The following is a 25022-nucleotide window of genomic DNA, read 5'->3' as shown; positions in this document are numbered from 1 at the left end:
ATCCAATCATAAAATGTACATGAATTTTCGTCACGCAAGCGAAAATTAGTAGTTACGATACCTACATTGTACTGAAGGTAAAACATTGTTGCAGATGTACTGAACTGCTAGTAATAAAAGTTCCTTCATTGTATTATTTTACCTGTGGTTACATCTACGGCTAGATCTACGGCGTTTACAAATATGTATGACAAAAATGACTATATTCTCTTTCGGTAGTTTATGATGAAATGAAATTATATCAAACAAAGCGAATTATTTCCATATCTCCTAGTAGCGGGAAAACCACGGAAAAAATTGTATTTGACATGTTGATATTCTATGTCGTAAAACGATTATACTGCTACACGGGCTACACGGAATTTTCAGCACGTGGCGAAATTCGGAACTAATGCTGTCATCTTCGTGTATAACGCCATCTAATGACGGATCGTTGAGTGTGTTGTTTGGTACGGTTGTAATGTTTCCTCTGTTTACAATAATTTTACCCTTAGATTACAAAATAAAAGGCAGATGGAGCATGACAATCGTCCATCGCCCTTGTCAAAGAAAATACGAAATCAAAAGCAAATACCAACCTGCGCCAGAGCACATACGTCAAAAGGGGTTTGCAATTTTAGTAAAAAAATACTGTCTCTTGATATTAAAATGCTGTCTTGTGATCTAAGATTTTTCCCTTCCTTTCTCATTTCAAACGACCTAAAACTATAAATTGAATATCACGTAATCTTAACTTCACCCCACACCCTCAAGACCTGTACTGCAATATCTTAAGAAAATAAAATATTTTAATAAGTCGCTTCGCGTTGCTCGTCGCTCGTCGAAGGCTCGTCGATTTCAAAGAAAAACCCGCATAGTTCCCGTTCTTGTGAAATTTCCGGGATAATGTTAATTCAAGTTACCCTCTATGTTGCGTGAAGATCTTTATTGAACAAAATAAAAAAAACAAATATTTCAATAGAGAGAAGTTTATTTGCTTAAACATACATTTCTTATTATTTCTCAACTATCCTAACTGCTCATGATAACACACACATAGTTCATTAAAATTGCATTAAACTTATACAAATAAAATATTAATAATACGGTAATAAAAAAAAAAACATTTCCGAGCTCCCATCGCAAAGGTGCTATAAAATTCGTTAAAACAGGCGGTTTTTTTATTGAGATTGTCATATCCATAAACACCTTTACATTCCTCGTCAATTGTAAAACAAACTTTATTTTCTACATCTCGTGGTCGACATTGAAACAATAAATATGAAATAATTAATAAATATAATATCCATCCGCTCTTGAAATACAAAAATATACCCTTCAAATTGATCACAGACATTACAGATGTAAAATGGTGCAGACTACCAACTAAACTATTTTGTATTATATTGAAAGGGATAACAAACGCTATACATAATTACATAAGTAGACAAACCTAAAACGCGAATAAAACGTAATCTAAATGAAATGATGACATACTTACTATTAATAATAATTAATAACATAGCGAATGAAATGAACCTTACATATAATGGAATAGTATGTTGGAAAAACTAATTCCTGTCAAAACTGCAATAAAGAACTAGTTTAAGAATTTATTACATATTTATGTTTATAAAAACACTAATAATACGGTTCTCGCGTCCATCAAACCTACCTTCTTCCAAAGCTCTATATTATAATTTCAAAAGATTATCCATTCGTTGTGTATTGAATAATCCAAATACTGATAATAAAAATGCAATACTCCACAATTTTTCCTTCAAAATCAAGTTAATTTATACTGACCTGAATTCGCAAAAATACGATGCTAAAATAAAAATGTTGACTGTCACTTCTTTTCATTCTAACAAATCGTTTCTACAGAAAGATATGTGAATAGAAAGTGCTTAATTAAACCGTTACTATGAAACTATTACACATTTTGTTTGTCGTAAAAGCTGCATAACTATTCTATATTATAGAGAAGATATACACTCAAAGATAAAATTGTCAATTGTATTAGATTTATATAGATTTTATTGTTACATAGAAGTTGGTGACCAAAAGTTCATTTCGCGTAGTTCAGAAGGTTTCGGTCGGAAGGTTGGCGGTTTCTTAGCTTGGTTTGGTGAATCGCTTGTGATTATTTTTGGATCTTTCATTTTGGGAGATGGACCGAGATTTTCGACGGATTCTGCAAGACTGCCGCCTGTAAATAAAATTACATACTTTTATATAGGGAATATTATATAGTAATTACTAGTGGTCCGCCCCGGCTTCGACCGTGGTACCTACATGTTTAAACTATCCTATCTCTCAAGTTGGATCGAACTGCACATGGTGTGCGAATTTTATTATAATCGGTTAAGTGGTTTAGGAGTCCATTGAGGACAAAAATAGTGACACGAGATTTATATATATTAAGATTTTTTTTTAAAGTGAAACTTTTATTACATCGTCTCAAACTTTTTGGTCTGTGTAGCGCATGTCGCGTGTATCGCGGCTGCCGAGTAGGTATACCTACTCGGCAGCCGACCGTCACGCGACATGCGCTATGGTCCGGGAGCCAGCAGCAGATTTTATGACCAAGTTCCTCTCAAGCGGTAATTAGTAAAATGCATCAAAGTATAGTATTATGAAGCCTCGTGAACGTCAGCTGGAGCTCGGTTGGGGGGAAGAGCGGTTGTAGCCTCCCGTATCAGCTGACGGTTTTTCCACCAAGATACAGCCAGCTGACATATATATTTATCCACAGTTACATATAAGCTATCATCAGGTAAATTTTTGTTTGAGAGGAAATAACGGAAAATAAATTTTTCTTTAAATTTAACTTTCATGTTCGAGACACCAGCTGACGTATAATACACCATGTTGTAACCAGCTGACTATTTTTTTTCGTTGAGATATTGGGTTAGCTACAATTTGACAAATTTTTAGCTGAGATGAAATGAATGAATGAATGTATTTTTTTTCCTATGTGCGTGGGAGGCTACAACCGCTTACCCCCCCAACCGAGCGCCAGCTGACGTTCACGAGGCTTTATAATACTATACTCTCATGCGTCTGACGAATTATCTCTTGAGAGGAAATAGTTAACCAAATTTGCACCTGGCTCCCTAACCACTACACAAAGCAGTGTTCGGAACCGTTCGAACAGTTTCACTTTTACCGTGGTTTCATAAAACCACACAACATTTTTTTTTGAAAATAGGATTGATATCACTTAATCTAAATATAAATTTTTATGTAGGGTTATTTATTATAATGGAAAGGTAAATTTAAGAAGAGTATAACAGTAGGCATCCGAAAAAAATATCATTATTCTCATTCACTAATTGGGCATAAAATATGAACCTTCTTCAAAAAAGGTTCACTGGGACAAATACTTTTTTTTTTATAAAAATTGATAAAACAAATCGGTTGCCTGTAAAGTCGGTTTACTAACGATAGTTGAACGTGACAACGTCCGATTGTGCTTCTTTGTCGCTCGTTCCGCGCTCTCGTTTGCACTTCAAGCCTTACATGGAACGCCTCAGAGCGAGGTAACGCCGCATGAGTCATGTTTTTTCGTGCGTGCAGCCGGCTCTGTCGAATTATAAGACGTTGTCACGTTCACAACAACACAAAATGTTACTCACTCTGTAATCTATTCTCAATTATTTCTTCTTCAGCAAGAGTTGACGTGGATGTAGTCAAGTCCTTCTTGAAGCCGAGTAAAGCCATAGTCAGCCACGAGCGGCCGTGCGAGTCTTCGGAGGGCTCAAAAGGTGATGTGAAATAACTGTAATAGAAGAAATTTACTTTTAAATGGATGTTATATTATTTAATTTAAAAGTTTATTGTATTAACTAGCTTTCCGCCCGCGGCTTCGCCTGCATTTTCAAAGATAAACTCGCATAGTTCCCGTTCCCGTGAGATTTCCGGGATAAAACCTATCCTATGTGTTAATCCAAGTTACCCTCTATATGTGTGCTAAAATTCATTGTAATCGGTTCAGTAGTTTTTGCGTGAAAGAGTAACAAACATCCATACATCCATACTTACAAACTTTCACATTTATAATATTAATAGGATGTTAATAAAATAAAGAGTATGACCGATAAGGATCTGGCGTACCTCGAGAGAGATTATGATTACGCCAGTTTTAATTACTGTACAAATGAATTGTTTCAAAGAAATTAAATTAATAAAATAATACTACTCCAGCCACCTTATCCGTTAAAGTCATAGAAATCTAAATAACAAGACACATAGAAGTGCTATAATGTCATAATTCGTATGAAAACTGCTGTCGCCAAAATCAACACATTTAAACCGATAGCTAAACAGTACACACAAGTAAACTATGCCTTTTATTGGACAGCTTGATTTTAGTGAAAACTAACTTAAATATTAAATTAAGCTTTTTAATATGTATCCTAACGCACGAATTTACGGTTTATTTTAGAATAAAATCCCTAAGCATATGAGACGTTTTGTTTATTTTTGCTCCAATACGCAAAAATTCGGCTTTTCTACAACAGAGGTTGTCAATTTTCAATAGATATAACTTTGAACATAAACTCATAGAAATAAGGTTGAAATTTGTGTTAAACGTGATAATAAGAATGGTCATGGTCATGTGGCATGGTAACCACCTGAGCGGCGACAATGTCACGCGCGCTTACCACTTCTATTGCCTTGTTATTTAGAGTTCTATGGTTAAAGTGAGCCGTATTCTATTGGTGTGTTGCTAATCTCTATAATTCTATATGCTTGAGTTTCTTAATGTATTAATAATGTGAACTTAAGTTAAATTAGTCAATTCCTATCACGATCGATTCGTTAATGGGACTCACGTTAATATTCATTACGACAATCTATCTGTGTTAAATTGAATATTATGTTTATATACACGTGTTTATAATTAAAACACGTGTTATAAAACAATGGCGTTGAGTTACATAAACCCTTTAATTAATAGCCTATTTACAACTGTTTCACTTCAATTGTACGTCATGCGGTTATAATTTCGCATATAACCATTGTTTTATATATGCCATTGCAAGATTATAAACAACATTTTATTATCTATCTCCGAGATTGTAAAATTTCCAAAATGATAAGATAGAACTAGATATTTCACTTCTGTGTATTAAATAATCCATAAAAATCCGTTTTTGTTTATCAACATGCCCATTACTATTTTCATATTGTAAACATAAATAGTGAAAATGAATGTAAGATTAACATTTACATTGTAAAAACATCTGAGGTTGCAATATGAAGGTGTTATATTTTTAGCAGAAGTGATAAATGGTATGAATCTTTGGCATCTTTGCATGTTTATTTTAGTTTACAATGTACAGAACTCATTATGTCATTTATATGTAACAATTAAGGAACAATCTGTAATATGTATCAACCAAAGCATGTATCAACAAGACTACAAATATCGAACCTCAATCAATAAAATAAAATAATTTCATTTTCTTTTGACATTATGGTTCACTTGAACACAACTCGATCACATCATATGTCTTGCATTTACTATTCGGTCTAGTTTGAGTGAGTGTTTGTTTGTAACAGTGTACGCAAGCTCTGACTCCCACGGCGACAAGAAAAGGTTCATTAAAACTCGATTTCACCCCCAAACCTAACTCACCAGTATTGGCTGAAGGAACTTACAAGAGTTGGCAGAAGTTCTACTTTTAGTCACCCATATCTATTTATTTATTTATTTATCCTTTATTGCTCTTAGATAACTTAAATATGAACTTAATCTAATTATAAATTAAAACAAATGGCGGTCTTATCTCTAAATAGCGATTTCTTCCAGACAACCGGAGTACGGAAGGATATCTAATTAATTAATTTTAGGATATCTAATTAATTTTTCAATCATATATTTCATTGTCCAACTCACCGATTATTATACATCTTGCGTCTGCTATTGGGGCTGGATGGTGGCGAGTGTAGTGGCGTAGTGGGCAAGCTCCTACTGCCACGTCGCGCCATCAGGTTGTATCGGCCATCAGAACTTGGGCCAACACTTGGCGCGTCCGAGTCCTCCGTTGGCGACGCTACCGTGAAGCCGCGGGGCGAACGAGTCGATACTATCTGATTTGCCACCTGGAATATTAAAATGACGTATTTACTTTATAGTTTATTTATTAAATATTATTTATTGCGTTACAAAAATAAAAATTAAACCATAATAAAGAAAAACTTAAGGTGATGAATTAATTTTTCTAACATTTACGGCCCTTTTTAAACCTTCGTAATTTTTATATTATTAAAGTTGTCGTGATGAAAATTCTTGACAAGAAAGTTCAATAGTAACACAATACGTCTACCGTTTTAGAAACATGATTCCATGATATTTTCTCGATAGAAAAAAAATACAAAGTTCTCATTGTTATTTTTTTTTAATCTCTGGCATCTTCAAAATAACAAACGTAGAGTTACGACTTTTTGGATATTAACTATAAAACATACAACCTATACGTCTACCGATTTAGAATTTTGAAATATGCGATGGTTTTGAAATAAACAAGAAATACTTGAAATTAGCGCGCGACCAGCCAATATAGCGAGAGCCGCCCTGTACCTTCCTACCCCGATCGCTGCACGAGTCATTCCCGCTACGGCCGTCACACGGGGAACTTGTGTCGCTCGCGCCATCGTAAAAAAGGGTGACAACACAATAAGACAAAATGAGACAAATGGGGACAATAAAGAAAATAAGAAGAAGAAACATAAATGTTGGAGGAAAAAGAATGCTTACAATTGGAACAAATTAATGAAGTAAGTTGGTTTTATTTTAAATTTGATGATAATTGTATTATATACGATGTTTGATATGTACCCCTTTTTTAAGTACATAACGAATGTGTAAGGTTTTTTCATTTATAGCATAGATAATCTTTTCAGAAATCCGGAATCCAGAAGGAAAATAAACCCACTGATTGTTCACAATGTGAACCCACTCCTTCGTGAGTACCTTTATTCAGTCAAAAATGTATGTTATCATCGCTCTACTGGTTTTATCGCATGATTCCATTTTTAACAAAAAGTAACAAAGTGCAAAGAAATAAAAAATCATGGTGAACTTAGTGGAAGTATGGCGGACGTAATATGGAACAGGAGCTCATTGGAGTAGTATTATATTTAAAAAAAATACGAAAAAATTTCAAGAATTACATTTCTTAGTAGGTGGTAGATAAGTATGTTGTATAAAGAATTTGATGTTGATATTTGTTTCATTTATACTTACTACACCTGTGCGGGAAATTGCTTAGTACTAAAACAGGTTTATATTCATATTTACATAGTAATGTGAGTTTTCATTTCGAAAAATTTTGTGTAAGTATATTAAATTGAGTTCCTGGGTGATCTGGAAACACAATTGGGCTCGGAAGATGGCGCTGCAGTCACTCCTCCTAATCACATGAACCGATTTGGATGAATATTTGTGTGCACATTTCATTGTTGTGGGATGATTGGTTGATTCGTTTTCACATTAGCTAATATTATGTATTTTTGTTGTTAGACAGTAAACTTAATTTAATGTTTATAATACATTAGTATTGGTATAAATAAGCCAGTGTTCATCTCACATTGCTGTACCTGCCTACCTACCCTACCAGGGCCTAACTTTGTTCTGGCTATTTTATTTTGATTATTTGTAATGAATAATTAGAATTATTATAATAGAGTGCAAAAAATAAATACATGCGTCAATATATTTTGTGTTTTTTTTAAACAATTTTTTTATTTAAAAAAATATCATTCCGACCACGGCTTTGCCCGCGTGGAATTAGGTTATATCGTGAATCCTGTTTTATCCCACAGAAGTGTTCAGTTCGGATAAAAAGTATCCTATGTGTAAATCCAGGCAATTAGCTATATTTTATCAAAATTGGTAATGTAGTCTTGACGTGATTAAGTAACAACTAACAAAAAAATATACAAATTAACATCCAAAGTTTCGCATCAGTTTTACTGTATTAGTGATATCTTCCACTCTTGACTTTGACTGAGAAGAATTAGGGTAAATAACTTCTTTCAGAAATAGTACCTTTCATTTCTGGGCATGATGTAATATCTACGTCAGCATCAAATCCTATCTAAATCAATTCAGTAGTCCGCGTTATTGAGTACCATTTCATTTTTTCAGAGTAACAATATTTTTTGTTATTTTAAAGATTATTTATAACCTGTATTATTTTGTAATAAAGTAAACATTACGAAATAATAATAATTATTAATAATGTCTAAGTAGTTGTTAAAAAGAAGATTATTTGTTTATAAGCAAGAAAATAAAACCAATGAATCAACAATTAAATAAATGTATAACAATATTATAACTGTATGACGACTCCATACATGTTTGTCCCGAGTCGGCCAGCGGCAGCGCGGCGAGTTTGCAAGAATGACTTCGCGCACACCCGCGTTCGCGATAGCGAGCTATTAGACTCCGCCCGCCAGGCAGTGGATTTTTTTTTGTGTATCGTCTTAACATACAACAATAAGCGGCTAGGTAGTGACCTCTACCAGGTAATTTTAACCTAACGATAAAAGTTATTTAGCAGGGAATCAATGTAAAGATTGAAATAAATGTATATGTTGAATTTGAGTGAAGATTCGCTTACGTCTAAAACTTGCTTAATGCGTGGCTCCGTGTTTGCAAGATATTTTGTACGTATGTAAATAACTATTTTCTATTATTATTTATTTCCTTATTTGATTCTTGCAGGGATGAGGGAATACTAAATAATGATTATTATTAGAATTATTATGGATATTAAATCAACTCCACCTTATTTAACATGGTAAGGTTTGTCAGATAATAAAATATATACCCAAACAAAACTATGATAATATTTATCATAAATTTTAAACTAGTGGTAACTCTCAACACGTATTAACTAAAAAAACCAAGATGGTATTCGAAAGGAAAGAACGTACCATATTATTAACAAGAAACTCAGATTCGTAATTTCAATTCGACGCATACTAATAAATAAATGACTGAAATAGTGGCGCACTCATGTTAGAAATAGAACAATGAGCTCGGAAGTACCGTGAGTGCAGTCTAATTGTACCTAACTATGTACATTCACAAATGCATTCAGGTCACATTGGCCTAGTGCGTTCTCAGTTACCGAGAAACGTAGACGTGTTTAACACGTGTTTTTATTTATTAATTAATATACTATGTGTTTATAAGATCAAATGAGACATTTGATTATTATTAAGAATATATGACTGATGCAATAAATACCTAAATTACAGTTACCTATATGAATAAGATAAGAAATCCGTGTGAGAGTTCATCAATACACACATATGACAAACTAACCTTGGCCGTCTAGATGCCGATAGTCGATCCATGAGACATTAAATAAATCGTTATTTTTTAATAACTTATAAAGTATAAACAAAGCAGATTAAGAAACAAAGAGATATAAAAGATATCAAATAATAATAATTTATACATATTAACATTTGGCAAGATATTATTATTTATTAGTACAGAAGGATATCAACTCTCCATTTATTATTTCCTCATTCGTTTGATCTTAAAGTAGTTCTGCAATAGTATCTATATAGGTAGGTATATAAATAAATAATAAATATATACAAGAGACCTAATAAATTCAAACAGCCATATTCGATCAAGCGAACTAACCTTGAGTACAGAATTGCCACAGGCCGCTCCCTCGCCTTTGAAACCATCGTCCGTGCCCGCCGGTTTAGGCTTTGAATTTATCGGATTAACTGGAAATAAAACATATTTATATATGTAACAGTAACAATAATAATCAGACAAAAACAAAATATTCCGTATAACACTGACCTACTTAACTACTAGAAAGATTATTATTTCAAGTCTAATAACGCTGATTACATTTCCTAATCATGATTAAAAAAAAACGAATTAATATCCGCATAGCTAGACCGAGTCTATATTTAGAAATGACTGCATTGTTCTATAAAGCCTGCGCCATGCTACCTAACCTGCCTTTCATGCAGTGTCAATAATAATCTTACGAGTACTTTTTTGACCGATATTCTTAAAACCCGATTGACGAGAATTCTAAATGTCACGGAAGACGAGCCCACAAAGAAAATCGTCTTAATTCGTTAGTGGATTTTAGTATTATAATTTTCAAATACTTTATTGAATAAACAAATAGTTTATACCGGAAAACTAACAATTGAATTTAGTCGTTTTAAAACTAATATAGCTCAAATTTGTATCGGGCCATTCGAATAGATAGAACTCGCGGATTATAAGCTTATATCAAACGGACAATCTATGAGCTTATAGACTAGTAATTTTGGCTCAGTGGCATCAATTGCACTGGAAAGCGGGTCAAATCAAATCGTACAACCAAATGACACTCCGACTGCAGTTATAGTTATAGCTTGGACACCGTTCAAAATATTCAGGCCACTTATTGTGTATAGATCGGTATTATTCACGAAACTATGAAACACTTTGTTTACAAGTAGATTAAGATTGAATATTCAAGACGTATATGGTTTCTTCCATTATGACATGTTATTCTACGTGTTTGTTACATCACAATATTATCGTCGAGAGAAAAGGACAGGACTCACAGGCCGTTTATTGCTTGTTAGCGTACGTTGTTTTTGTTTACATCGACGGAGCGGTGTGCTGTTGATATAATTAGAAAATTATATCAACAGCACACCGCAAGAACACAAAGAATTTATATGATAAATCAAGATGGCATGATTACATAGAGAAGTAAAGTAGGAATGTTAAATGGAATCCTAAAAATCACACATTTTGAAGAAATGTACCTATTTGTTGAAAGAAAGTGTCATTTCGAGGTTCACGATATGAGTAACCCAAACGAGTACGACCTACCTTACTGTGCGTCAAACGTAAATGTTCTTGATGTGTTAAGAAAAAAATTATCAATTTTGTATCTTGAGTCATTTTGAATACTATTTCTTTACAGTTAAAGTTGATTTGCTCATATTAAAGATATTATACAATATACATACATATGTATTTTAATATAAAATATAATGCATCATTTACTAATCTTCGTATATAATATCTAATTTATATATATGTACCTACATTCAATAACCGATAATGATATCATTTTAAGAGAACAACATTAATAATAAATTAAATGATAATTGTAACAGCACATTAGCCTAAAGATTTATTATTTTGTAATAATTGGTCCATATGTGATTTAAAACTTAAAGATGTTATATTTATATGTGTACCTAATACAACAAAATTAGTTTGTTTTGTTTGAAGTTATGAGTTAACAATCAGAATAAAATATAAATGATATCAGACAGCATGTTTCCATGAAACCAATTTAAGAAAAAAGACATGTGGCACTCGGGGACTGCCGCGGTAAAGCTATTGCATGCTATGCCTTCCAGCCACACTTCCGCGCCCGTCGGCGTGGGGAGCGTGAGGGTTTTCGTTACTAAATTTCTGGATTCGGTTCCCGCGCTCAAGGCCCGCGATAGAAGCTATGCAATAGCTTAAAAAAATAAAAAAACTTATTAATGAATTACCTGCAGTGTTGATGGGAGCAATACCATGCAGCACATCTTGACAGGGCTTCGTGTGTTTGGACCAATCCCGCTCCTTAATACTGTTGTACGCAGCCGTCAATTCGCTCTGCTGTTCATTGCTAATCTTCGGTAACTCATTGTCAATCTTGGGCTTTCCAAACAGAACGTCCGGTTTTGGGTAGCGAATGTAGAATGAATCCTCTGGCGCTGGCGGCGATGTGGAAAATGGTTCAAATTCTCTGCAAACAAAGAACCGTTTATTAACAAACAAAAACTTACACATTATTGGAATATCTCTGTCGTAGGCGCTTTGTATACCTACATATTTCAATTAAACACAATATTATTTCAATTTAAGACAAGTATGCTTAAACCCAGCTACAATGGCCATGCACTAAAGATAATATTTGACCAGTTGCTCTATTTTCTTTAATTTATAGTTTATTATTTATGTACATAATATAATAGACATATTGGTTCCACTTTAATTAAACTACATCAAAGCGAACAACGTTAGTTAAATTTATTTTACTCACAATATTAAACTATTAAAGTTATTAAAACGTATCAAGAGATTCCTACGTTTCATTGTTGAACGGTTCACACAAAAATCTTAAAAATTCACTGGATTACTTATAGGAGTAATGCCATATGAAGTCGAAACGCTAACTAAGAGCTGTGTAAATTCTATAACACTTTTATGCTGCTCTGACAACGTTTAGTTTGTAGAACTTATATATCTTATCAAGATAGTATTACGAGTAGGCAGCATAAACAAAAATAACACGTTGACGTCACGGAGAGCCGAGCGGACCAATCGCACTTGTTCATAAGCGCACTCCCTCGAACGAGAAAGCACATGACAACTGTGACGTTATATACAGAGGTCAAAGGCAGGGAAAAATTTGCTTGATGTGGCCGTGGACGGCATGCCGTGCCGTAGGGTTATTTTATAATTCGCCGTTAAATATTGCGCGTCTTCAAAGTGCAGACATGTTCTCGAAGAGACAGCGACTACTTATACTCTATTTGTTATATTTAAGACGTAAAAAAAGACATATTACTAGAAAGTATTGGCAACATCCGCTTTTAAAAGTAAAATATTTAGAAGGGTCATACTACACGCTATTTGATAAGCTCAAGGAAGACCCAAATAAGTTTTTCAATTATTTTCGGATGTCAACAAAATCGTTTTATTACATACTTTCTCATCTGAGTAATAATTTAAAAGCGCCGCCCTGCCTCCCGCGCCTCTTGGCTACGCACGCACACATACAAATTTATTGTACGCACACACTACACTCTCAACAATGCCGCGACGATTTGATAGGGAGCCCAGTATGCTACGGCAACGGCACGGTAGATCGTTGCCGTTCACGGCGCACAGTGGATCCAAATTCAAGTTTCATGGACCTAGGATTCAATATCGGTCTATCGCGCTGATTTTTTTTTTCAAGGCAGATAATTGAACACCGATCAACTTTTTCTAAAGGTAAAAATCCCCTAGGCGTATAGTTTTTGAGAAAAAAAATTGTTGAGTTTTTTTTGTATGGAGAAAAATCTTTATTATTTTTTTTCTCGCGTTGCTTTAAATTGCGAATGCTTAGATTCATATATTAAGTAAGTCCGGATGATATAGTATCCAGAAAAAAATAAAATATCTGCATCGACTTGCAGCCCCGCGCAGGAATGATCGATAAAAATTTCAATTTTCCTATGCTCTTTTCTCTTGTATTACCTGCGTTTTGTTGCTCAATACTTGCTTATTCGTACTCCTTACATGACATTAATGAATATTGAGAACATTTCAGCCCACTAAATACGTTAAGTTATATTTTTATATCTTAAAAATTTTCAAAAACAGGCAATTATAAAATAAGTCACAGTACAACTTAACCCGTGCCTAGAAACCAATTAGGTAACGACAACAACCTATCTGGAATGCGGTGTTAGTCCCAGTTAGTTCCGAGTATATAAACAACCTCGTTAGTGCCCAATCGTTAACGAGGTCCAAGTACATAAACAACCTCGTTAGCTTTAACGAGGTTGTTTATATACTCGGTCGCATTTAATCCTGCATGCCCTTAGTACCTGAGTACTCTTAATTTATATAAATAAGCCATGGGCGTAGCTAGCCATGGGCTCAGGGTGGGGCAAAAATAAAAAAAAATATATGTAACTAGCAACTTTATCCTAAGTCTAGTCCCGGTTAATTTTTAGGACTTCGAACCTTAAAAGGAAAAAAACGAACTCTTGAAGCTGTGAAAAAATCAAAGTTATAAACCAACGCAATAAAAAAGATACAGCCGTTTGTGTTGCAAATTTTCACACATTTCGACATTTGAAAGGGAATCAAAACCTAAAGAGTTCGCAATTTTTCCTTTATCTGCGCTATAAGACGTTACTTAATACAAAATTTCAAGATTCTGGGTTCACGGGAAGTTTAGGGTCACTAATTACTGACCATAAAAACACAAAATGCTGACAGATCCAGGTGGAGCTTCGCTCGCAATCTTAAAGAAAAGTTTTTGGCCGATATCTCGGAAACTATCCACTTTAGAGCAAAAGTTATTTCGACTTTTTTATAGAAAGTAAAATTTCGCATTTTTTACACCCTGTAAACTTTTTTGTAAAACTTACTGTTTACGAATTATGGCCCATTTAATGAACCGGTTTATCGTTTTTGGCTGATAACTGTCAAAATATTGGATTAATCAACAAAATGCATCTACCCATTTTTTAAGAAATGAAATGAAATAATTAATTAAATTATTAAATAATTTTTGAGTTGTAATGTAGAAATGTCGGCGCTCGGCGGGTGACGCGGGAGCCTTAAAGTTTTTTTTAAGGATGTAATGAAGACGAAGAAGAGATATCCAATGCATTTGGATTTTTGATAAAATTTAGATTTTTTTATATAAAATTTCACACATTTTTCTAAATAAACTCTTTTCGTTTAACTACTTCTATTTTACTTTTGCATCAGAATATAAAATAATATACTCAATATTATTTAATTGTACGAAATTTAATAAAATGAAATATTTTAAAAGTCTATTCTATTGCAGTTGAGGAAATAAACTATTAATTTTGAAGTACTACGGGACATCATTTTTAATAAGTTTGTTGAATTTGTAGAATTATATGGTATGCATACCTTGAAATTCTTCATTTTAAGCCCGGTAATCCAACATTGAACATTAAATAACTCAAAAATTGTGGGCATTACAAATAAAACCGGCCAAGTGCGAGTCTGAATCGCGCACCGAGGGCCCAGAACAAATCTACTTTTTATTATGTTGTAACTCTAAAATGTATGTATGTTTTAGCAATTTTTCCTTTCTCTGTGCTATAAGACCAATGTCTTATGGTAAAAAGCAATCTTTTTACCAAATTTCAAGTATGTGTTCACGGGAAGTACGGTGTAGGTTTTAATTCCCTTGCGAATGTCGAAATTTGCGATAATTTGCAGCATAAAACGGCTGTATCTTTTGATTGCGTTGGCTTTCACAGCTTCAAGGGACTGTGGACTTGAGTATTCGATATAAATTTCAGCTTGATATCTCCACGCTTTCTTGAGAAAAAGGGTGTTGACAGTCAGACAGACAGACGGACAACATAGTGACAACAACATTGGACAACAACAACCTATATGGGTTCCGTTTTTTCCTTTTGAGGTTCGGAACCCTAAAAAAAAGTTTGAAACAAAAGTTGTAGAGAATACAGTAAGCTTAAAAAAATGGAAAGATGTATTTTATTGATTAATCCAATATTTTAAGAGTTATAAGCCAAAAACGATAAAACGGTTCATTAAATGGGCCATAAATAGTTAACGGTACGTTTTACAAAAAAGTTTACAAGGAATGAAAGATGCGAAATTTTACTTTCTACAAAAAAGTCATAATAACTTTTGCCTTTAAGTGGATAGTTTCCGAGATATCGGCCAAAAACACACAAACGAAATATAAAAGGATTACGTTTGTTAACGCATGGGGTCAATCGTGCGCAAGTTTTTTGTTTAGATCGCATTTTTTTGTGTGACGACTTTCGAGAGTGAATTTTCTTACGGATAGGTACTAATTTTTGTAGTCAGTAGGTACTTAGATAATTTAATTTAATTTTTTAGATTTGGTTAGGTACTTTCCAGGCCAGAGCCAGGGTGGGGCAAGTGCCCCACCCTGCCCCACCGTGGCTACGCCCATGAAATAAGCCGCACATTAAACTGAGCTCCATTATATTTCCGACATTTACGAATACTATACAATGGCTGGCTTGAGTACTAATTTGGATATGTTCCTGATTATGAGGAAATTTGGTGATTTGAAGAATTTCAACCATTTGTTTGAAGTTATCATCTCAAAAATCCCATATGAACTGTCTGAAGAAGATCGCAGTAAACACAAAGATTTTTCTCGTAGTTATACACATTATAACGAAAAAATGGTCTGAGTCAAGCCGATCTCTGAAGACGTTTCTGACTCGGGAAAACAATAAAAGGTGGTTGGAATCTGACATCCAGTGGCCTACTTGTGATTCGGTGGACTTAAATGTTTTGTTTGGTGATTGTGCGGATGTAGATGAAGAAACTCAGACCAACTTTTCTTTGTTTATAGTTGAATCAGTTCCATCAACGTCCACTGCTGAAGCAAGTACATCCACTGAAAAGATATCTAGAGTTCCATTCCAAGATTTGAGCAATAAACAAAAAAAAAAACGACGATCCGACTCTACTATGAGTGAAAAAAATGAAGAGGAACTTTTTTATTGCTTTACTGAAAAGTTAAAAGCTCACGGCAAAGCAGCTTTTGCGAAAATTTTAGAGCATTTGGAAAAATACCCTGATACTACCAAGTGTATCAGAATTTTTGTTAATTAAAAAGAAGCAAGACATTCCTGAAGACAAATCCTTGGCTGTTTTAACATCTCTTAATCTTTCCAAGTATATAAACAACCTCGTTAAAGCTAACGAGGTTGTTTATGTACTTGTACATCGTTAACGATTGGGCACTAACGAGGTTTTTTTATATACTCGGAACTAACTGGGACTAACACCGCATTCCAGATAGGTTGTTGTCGTTACCTAATTGGTTTCTAGGCACGGGTTACGTTGTACTGTGACTTATTTTATAATTGCCTGTTTTTGAAAATTTTTAAGATATAAAAATATAACTTAACGTATTTAGTGGGCTGAAATGTTCTCAATATTCATTAATGTCATGTAAGGAGTACGAATAAGCAAGTATTGAGCAACAAAACGCAGGTAATACAAGAGAAAAGAGCATAGGAAAATTGAAATTTTTATCGATCATTCCTGCGCGGGGCTGCAAGTCGATGCAGATATTTTATTTTTTTCTGGATACTATATCATCCGGACTTACTTAATATATGAATCTAAGCATTCGCAATTTAAAGCAACGCGAGAAAAAAAATAATAAATATTTTTCTCCATACAAAAAAAACTCAACAATTTTTTTTCTCAAAAACTATACGCCTTGGGGATTTTTACCATTAGAAAAAGTTGATCGGTGTTCAATTATCTGCCTTGAAAAAAAAAATCAGCGCGATAGACCGATATTGAATCCTAGGTCCATGAAACTTGAATTTGGATCCACTGTGCGGCGTGCCGTTGCCGTGGACGGTAAATTAAAAGCGTTTGCATACAAATGCATACATTTTGCTTTCCTAATTTACCGTGACGATAAAAACGTGCGGTACCGTGCCGTGCCACGGTAAATTATAAAAGCACCCATTTAATAGAATTATTCAAGCTCGTCTTGGCAAGACTGAGACATTCGTGCACGAGCCAAAAATGAGTTGCCCCTAACATAAGTGTTCGCACAATAGTGTGCTTTATTATCTTTATAAATAACTAGATTGGCGACCTTACAAGACCTCCAGGATTTTCTGCTGATAATAATAATTATAATATGTTTTTATAAGTTTTAAATTCATTATCTTATACACAATTCGCGAATCGTAAACAAAGAGCGATAAAGCGTGAGCTACGTGGGGTGTTGCACTATCAAAATAAATAATATTTACTTTTAAATATGTACGTTTTCGCAAGTTTTGTTACTGAGCGCAAATTCACGATAAAACCACAGTATTACCATCCTACAATATGGCGACGAATGTACTTGTGCAGAGAAACGGAGGGGAACTGGCGGGGGGTCGGGCGACGCGGGCCGCTTAATGCAATCACGCTGAGTTTGCATTAACTATCGCGAAAGGATGACGCAGTCGTATTTTTTGTGTAATAATTTTATTATACATAGGTACTTACATATTCTATTATGACGCGCGAAAACTGTTCCGTTTACGGATGTAAATCTACATTGAAATCCCAGAAGGAAACAATATTTCAGAAAGATTGTATTAATTGTATCTGTTGAATTAAAATCAAAGCTATGTATATGTTGTCCTCATTACAATCAGATTGTATATCCCAATGCGAATGCATTACTTAGTTAAATGGTATAATATACAATTAAGAACATCCAAAAATAAAGTGTCCACGTAAATAATATTTAGCAGTGCAATATCTGTAATTATATATTTATGAACAAATAATTACATCAGATTTAATAATCGCAATTATTTTGAATGTACATATGAATAAATGATTTCATCATAATATTAATAATCAAAATTGTTTTATTTCCCATTTGTTGCAACCCTAGCGTATTTTCGTGTGGCAGCGTAAGTACCTACGCTGGCGGCGGCATCGCGCGACATCAAAGGCGATTCCTTACTGTAGGAAATAATATTGTAATACTGTGATAAAACCGCGCCTACGTGTCGTGACTCGTGAGTTGTACAAATTCAAAACAACTATGAGGATACCACAGTATTACAATATTATTTCCTACAGTAAGGAATCGCCTTTGATGTCGCGCGATGCCGCCGCCAGCGTAGGTACTTACGCTGCCACACGAAAATACGCTAGGGTTGCAACAAATGGGAAATAAAACAATTTTGATTATTAATATTATGATGAAATCATTTATTCATATGTACATTCAAAATAATTGCGATTATTAAATCTGATGTAATTATTTGTTCATAAATATATAATTACAGATATTGCACTGCTAAATATTATTTACGTGGACACTGGACACTTTATTTTTGGATGTTCTTAATTGTATATTATACCATTTAACTAAGTAATGCATTCGCATTGGGATGTACAATCTGATTAGAAAATAATGAGGACAACATATACATAGCTTTGATTTTAATTCAACAGATACAATTAATATGTACAATCTTTCTGAAATATTGTTTCCTTCTGGGATTTCAATGTAGATTTACATCCGTAAACGGAACAGTTTTTGCGCGTCATAATAGAATATGTAAGTACCTATGTATAATAAAATTATTACACAAAAAATACGACTGCGTCGTCCTTTCGCGATAGTTAATGCAAACTCAGCGTGATTGCATTAAGCGGCCCGCGTCGCCCGACCCCCCGCCAGTTCCCCTCCGTTTCTCTGCACAAGTACATTCGTCGCCATACTGTAGGATGGTAATACTGTGAGGATACATTCAAACAAATAAAAAATGTTGACAGCGAAACTATTATGCACTGCTTGGATTGTTATCAAATCAAGAAAAACTTCAGTTATCAACACATGGTTATCAACGAACACAAGTAATTTTTAAAAAAGAAAGTTCTGTCATCGATTGATAACAATTTCATGATTGATAACTGTTACATAAATATGTAGATATACCTACCTATACAATAAGTAGTAAGTGCAGATCGCCATAATGAAAAATCAAGAGAACGTTATATTGTTTGAGAGGTATTTTCACTACTCTGGTTTCCTTATTACACCTAATAAAAATGTTGTAGGTATTGTGACTGCCAAGATGAAATTTTGCCAAGAAAAACTTGAGGAGTGTATTTTCCATGAGTGAAGGTAAGGAAGATTCTCGAACAATAAAATGATTTTAGACAATTTTAAGCATTATCTACATAATACATATTATAGTTATCAGATGTTTTGGAAACAGATCTGAATCATACTTAGTTATAAAATTTATTTTTGTTACTTATAGTCACTAAAGTAAGGAATAAGATGCAAATTAATCTTGAATGCAACGTTGACTCTTGGACAATCTTTCTAATGAATAAGATATACCTAATATGTTATATGAAAGTAATACAACTAACAGATGTTTATGGAACACGTTGAGGATATAGGTATGTATGTTCAAATGGCGTGGTATTTTTTGTAAATAAACTATTTATCTTTCGTAAATAAATCCTTATCGTAAGAAGTACAAAAATATTATCGCAAATTTCTAATTATGTACTACTATGGAAAATACCTAGGTCGATTAAAAAAATTCTACGGAACACGTACTCTGCCACTGATTATACCAATATTGTTTACATTTCACAATATTGCATAACTAATTTCAATAATACGGAACCACAGACATGTATCAAGATAGACTAAGCGAGTGTATGTACTTCCCGTGTCCAAACTAAGTTTATGAAACTTACTTGACGCTGGCCTACACTCAGTCCGCGCTTGCAGTTCGCCAAGGAAAGACGTGAAGCTGAATAAAGTAAAATGCCGAATTGCGCCGTTATAAACTGTAGAAACTCCACAGCTGTGAGTGGCCGAGTTAGCAGAGATGTTTCCTTCCACCGGTAAGTAATTTTCTAATCAGAATATGCACTATTTATTTTAAAATCAAATAAAGAATATCTGTGGAAAACGATCGTGACAAACACGGATACCAAATCATACGAAATGATTCGGAATACATTGCGGCTTTTACTTGGCACGGTAAAGATCGCGTCGTATGATAACAAGCAATGAATAGCGTCTTCTCATTTTTCTGTTCTCATTTTTCTGTCCAATTTTGTGGTTAGTGATGTTCATTTGATGCAACAGTTCTCGATTCTAATCGATTTTATAATCGAACAGAAAAATGATAATTTGAAGGAGCAATTTTTCAGAAAAAAAGGCATAGATTTTTTTTGTCATTTAATACGACTTGACCTAGAACTTTTAAGTATTTTAATACAAAGGTACTAAAAATAAATATTATGACATGGACGCCATTAGTTAAAGTGTCATCTTGGGAGTTTTTTAAGAAAACTCCTTATTGCTTAGACTATGTTTGTTTTTTCAGTTTTCCAAGTAACCCGAACATAAAAGGAAAATGGATCGATGCAACGGGACATAAAGATTGATTGTTTCATTACTTTCTTTCGATGGCCTCTCTAGTACGTAGTACATGGTAACTCAATGGGCATATGTAAGAAAAAGCTAAAACACATTAGTTTACTTGTTAGAATATTAAAAGGTTTATTTTATCATCCCTCTGTCTATGGTAATTATCATTTTTCTGTCTTGAATCGATTTAGTAATCGATTACGATTCATTTATTTGACTACCTCTTAGACATAGATCTAGTTTGATCTGATTTCTTTCGATTTACTTCGATGGGATAGGACGATACTAGAATCGCCGCGCGAGTGGCGTCCTAATCGATTTAGCGTAAAATGAAATTAACATCACTAAAAAGCGCTCGTGACGTCATAACGCGTCAAGGTCAGTACAAAAAATATGACACGCTTGGTTTTCATACAGATCGCGGTACTTGCGTTGTCTACTTAAATATACATGTCTGTGTACGGAACCCTAATTCTAACAAAAGAAATAAACATGTTCAACGTCTTTCGCTGTGACGTGTAATCACGATTGATTGACCGTGACTTCACACCTGTACGAATTTAGAAAACAAATAATCTTTATCAATAGTTACCTAAAATCCAACGATAAAAATAAATAAATAATACAGGAAAAGCATTTTATGGAATTAATGTAGGTTTATTCATGGATAGATCAAATTCAGAAGTCCTTTCTAATAAATTCCCTATAACAAGCAACAGAGTTAGGTCCGATTGACATTATTAGAACGATGCACGATGCAACAAGATTTTACGATTATATACCTATAATATGCGCAGCAACCAAATCATTGACTTATCAGTTTAGCACACATGCATCATGAAACACATCATCAACAATAATTATGATATGACGTCACTGGTACCTTCATTATTATATTTTAGATAAGGTCATATTATGAAGCCTTTCGTAATATAGGTACCTACCAACATTCCTAATTGCCCAACTTTTAACCTTGCATATTTCACCTAACACACGTCATGCAGGGCTTTAGTTGAAACTAAATTTAATATAGAAAATGTGCATGCATAGCTTGGTAAATGCAACTAGGTATCTCTTTTTCTTATTAATTATTATTTTATTATTTTTTTTATCTATCTTTACAATCATTTCTAATTAACAGGTCTTTGTGATGATTTAGTCGCAAAATTAATATGTTACTTAAAAATTTAATCTCATAGCACAGAATACTTAATAGTAGCTACTCATAGTGTATTTACACAATACACATTCATGCGAATAATGAGGCGATTAACCAATACGCATATATGTAAACACCGTCGCTATTCACCTTGCGTTTAGCGTATTCGCGTTATGTGCGAATATTCGTACGCAAATCGAAGGGTACGAATGGCGAACGCCAACTGAACTACACGAATTTAGTGTGAACAGTCTTTCGCGACGACATTCGCAATGTTATGATGAGTTTAGGATACAAATCTTTTGTTGAGTGACGAGGCGAATACAACCATGAATAGGTAAATACGGTATTAAATGTAATACAAATTTGTTATTTAATACATTTAAAAACTTGCAGAAGTCTGTTTTTACTACACAAAAGAATATATTTATGTAGGTACTTATGTATTATAACTAAATATAAATCTATAGATATTTATTTATGAAGGTAACATGAATTCATGTAATTTTTTAAAATAATATGTTACACATAATATTACCTATGCTATGAACAACATAAAAATAATTATCATTAAAATACTCACTTGACGGGTTTTGTTTTCATCCACACAGGAAGAGTAAATCCATCCCGTATCTCTGGGTCACTTGAAGCCATTGTTGCAAAAAATGATTTTAAATAACAGATGAAAATATAAAAATATTTATAAAGAATGCCTTAGTGTATAAAGCAAGAAATCAACTGATAGTACACAAAAAATATAAGTCTAGGTGTGTTTTATCTCGAGCAGTGCTGATAACACTGATTTAAGTGTGACATGTAGCAGATATAATAAGAAATATAATGATAATAAAATATATAATATTAAACTAAAACAATAACTAATGCAACACTCAAGACACCCTTTGAGAAGCACTTGACTTCAAACAGAGAGTTGATGAAGGCATCTGAAACAAAATCCATAATAAAGTACTATTGATCCACACATTCATTTTGTATAATCCATACTAATATTATAAATGCAAAAGTAACTCTGTCTGTCTGTCTGTTACTCAATCACGCCTAAACTACTGAACCAATTTGCATGAAATTTGGTATGGAGATATTTTGATACCCGAGAAAGGACATAGGCTACCTTTTATTGCGAAATATGTACCACGGGCGAAGCCGGGGCGCACCCCTAGTATATAATATTATATGCAATAACGGAATCTATACTTATACATGTTTAACTACATTATATGCATTCTGTGCATGTCTAGTAAAAAGGTAAAGTAGGTAGGTATAGGTAATTTTTACAAATATCTGGTCAAAGTAACTAGTTACCTAAAAATATTTACATATTCGCGATGACGCGTTCATACATATATCGTCGGTCGGTTTTGTGTCATAGGTAAAACCGATCTTTAAACGCAAATTAGCTAAATAGGTACCATACCATTAGTGCTACAGACATGTGACCTTAACAAATAACATTACTACGAGCAAGCAAATGTCCGTAGATGAGTTCGACAGTTATCATTTTTTATGTTCTTTGTTAATTAAAGTTACATTTAAAAGGTACTTACAGTTTTAAGAGTTTCTGTACAAATAAAATTGAACATTTTACAGGAAAACAAGTCACTACAAACAAACTCAGTCTGTGGAATAAAAATAAAATCCAAGATGGCAAATGCTATTATTTTGTGAAATGACAACTGTGTTGACACTTGACAGAACCACGAATGCAATAGTTGAAATTGTCCATTCACAGTACTACGCGAAGGCAGCATTAAATTCCAACATTACTTCCGTGTGCTAAAATTACTCTACTTACTGTTGTTTAATATTTTTAACACTCATTTTAATTGTAGGTAATAATTCTCTAATAATATATTTATTTTATTGCACTTTTACAACTCGAAAGTGTGTACAATGCTTAAGGTACAATATATCTTGCAAAAGCTTGAAGCGCTTGATAAACTGTCGCGACACTCGCGACAGCACTTGCTACATGGTTGCTCTCATGGTTGCAAGCTGCTGTCTGACAAACTGTTGGACATTTCTTGCGGAAGTTTTCTTGCAGATGGAAATGCGGCCTATGGGGCCATCGCGCTCGCGGTCGCGAAGTTGATCTGTTGCTAGCTGCATTACTTGCTCTGTGGCTTGCTGTGGTTGCTAGTTAAAAATTTAAACACGACAAAAAAAATCGTATTACGTACCTACCATAAAGTATAAACAGACGTTCGAATTTGGTACGGACCGCATTGGACCTTGGTGCGCTCTGGACCATATTCGATCATGTGTACAGTGGTCCGCCGGACATAATTATTATTATTGACGGTAACATGTAATTGATGTGTACATGATTTAATATAAAAAAGTTCTAATATTCACTACGACCGCGACCACACAACATGTTCTATTATTAAAAAAAGAAAAACAGCATATAAAAAAAACAAGCCTCACAATGAAATTGAATATTGAAACTTGATTCTGACTCTGCAGAGGGTACAAAGCCATACTCCGCAGTCAGCAGATTAAACCGGTTTGACAAACATCAGTTTATTTATTTTATTTAAAATAAAGTATGTTTTGTAACACAAATGCATCCACTGTTTTTTTTATATATATCTAATTTTCCAGTCTCTGGCAACACTCATGATATCGGGACGATATTATCGGATAATGTGAAAGGGCAAATTGTGTCCGATATCGGATATCGGCCATCGGCTTCCGATATCCGATATCGGATCGGATAATGTGAAAACGCTCTAACGGTGGTCCGGTCGCACCAAGTTCGAACGTCTGTTATGCTAGGCGTCCATTAGAGACGGATCGGCGGATTTTATCTAACAGACGCTCGCCGCTCACATCCGCCTGCCTGCGTCCACTAGACGGGTCGGGGCGGGCCGGGCCGCAGCGCACCGCCGGCAGAAATCCGCCTACGAAGCGATATCCGTCAATGCGTTGCGGCCCGCCCCGACCCGATCCGTCGCTAATGGACGATGTTTCATACAAAACATAGGCCGGCGTATTTTTGCGTTGCGATGCGGCCCGGCCCGATCCGCCTAGTGGACGCCTAGCTTTAGTAATATTAGAGTACCTACTTTCGAAATATGGACAAATGACAATGACATTGTTGGACATTG

At 34.2% G+C, this 25022-nt stretch overlaps 1 protein-coding gene and 1 long non-coding RNA gene across 2 annotated transcripts; one reads left to right on the top strand and one right to left on the bottom strand.

The window, feature by feature from the left end:
* Positions 1–952: 952 nt before the first annotated feature.
* LOC149902895 (uncharacterized) lies at positions 953–23600 on the bottom strand. Its single transcript, XM_090109333.1, has 7 exons — positions 23460–23600; positions 22478–22838; positions 11539–11777; positions 9653–9741; positions 5885–6090; positions 3618–3760; positions 953–2188 (listed from the first exon to the last, which is right to left on the bottom strand). The coding sequence occupies exons 2-7, from the start codon at positions 22546–22548 to the stop codon at positions 2022–2024; spliced, it is 915 nt and encodes a 304-aa protein (XP_089965459.1). The 5' UTR covers positions 22549–22838; positions 23460–23600; the 3' UTR covers positions 953–2021.
* LOC149902896 (uncharacterized) lies at positions 6190–7703 on the top strand. The gene is made up of 2 exons (XR_016457491.1): positions 6190–6765; positions 6892–7703. It is a non-coding gene; the product is annotated as an uncharacterized LOC149902896 (long non-coding RNA).
* Positions 23601–25022: the final 1422 nt, after the last annotated feature.

Source organism: Colias eurytheme, chromosome 14, assembly GCF_061535395.1.
Source record: "Colias eurytheme isolate Ceu_HAF_F1 chromosome 14, ilColEury1 Martin Lab GWU primary, whole genome shotgun sequence".
NCBI classification, from domain to species: domain Eukaryota; kingdom Metazoa; phylum Arthropoda; class Insecta; order Lepidoptera; family Pieridae; genus Colias; species Colias eurytheme.
This window is presented reverse-complemented; position numbering and strand designations above follow the sequence as displayed.

Excerpts from the sequence above, each read along its gene's own strand:
- LOC149902895 (XM_090109333.1), bottom strand. The coding sequence starts at position 22,548 with ATGGCTTCAAGTGACCCAGAGATACGGGATGGATTTACTCTTCCTGTG. Across the intron at positions 11,778-22,477 it reads ATGAAAACAAAACCCGTCAA|AGAATTTGAACCATTTTCCA; the intron begins GTGAGTATTTTA and ends CTTTGTTTGCAG. Across the intron at positions 3,761-5,884 it reads CGCAAGATGTATAATAATCG|TTATTTCACATCACCTTTTG; the intron begins GTGAGTTGGACA and ends CTTCTATTACAG.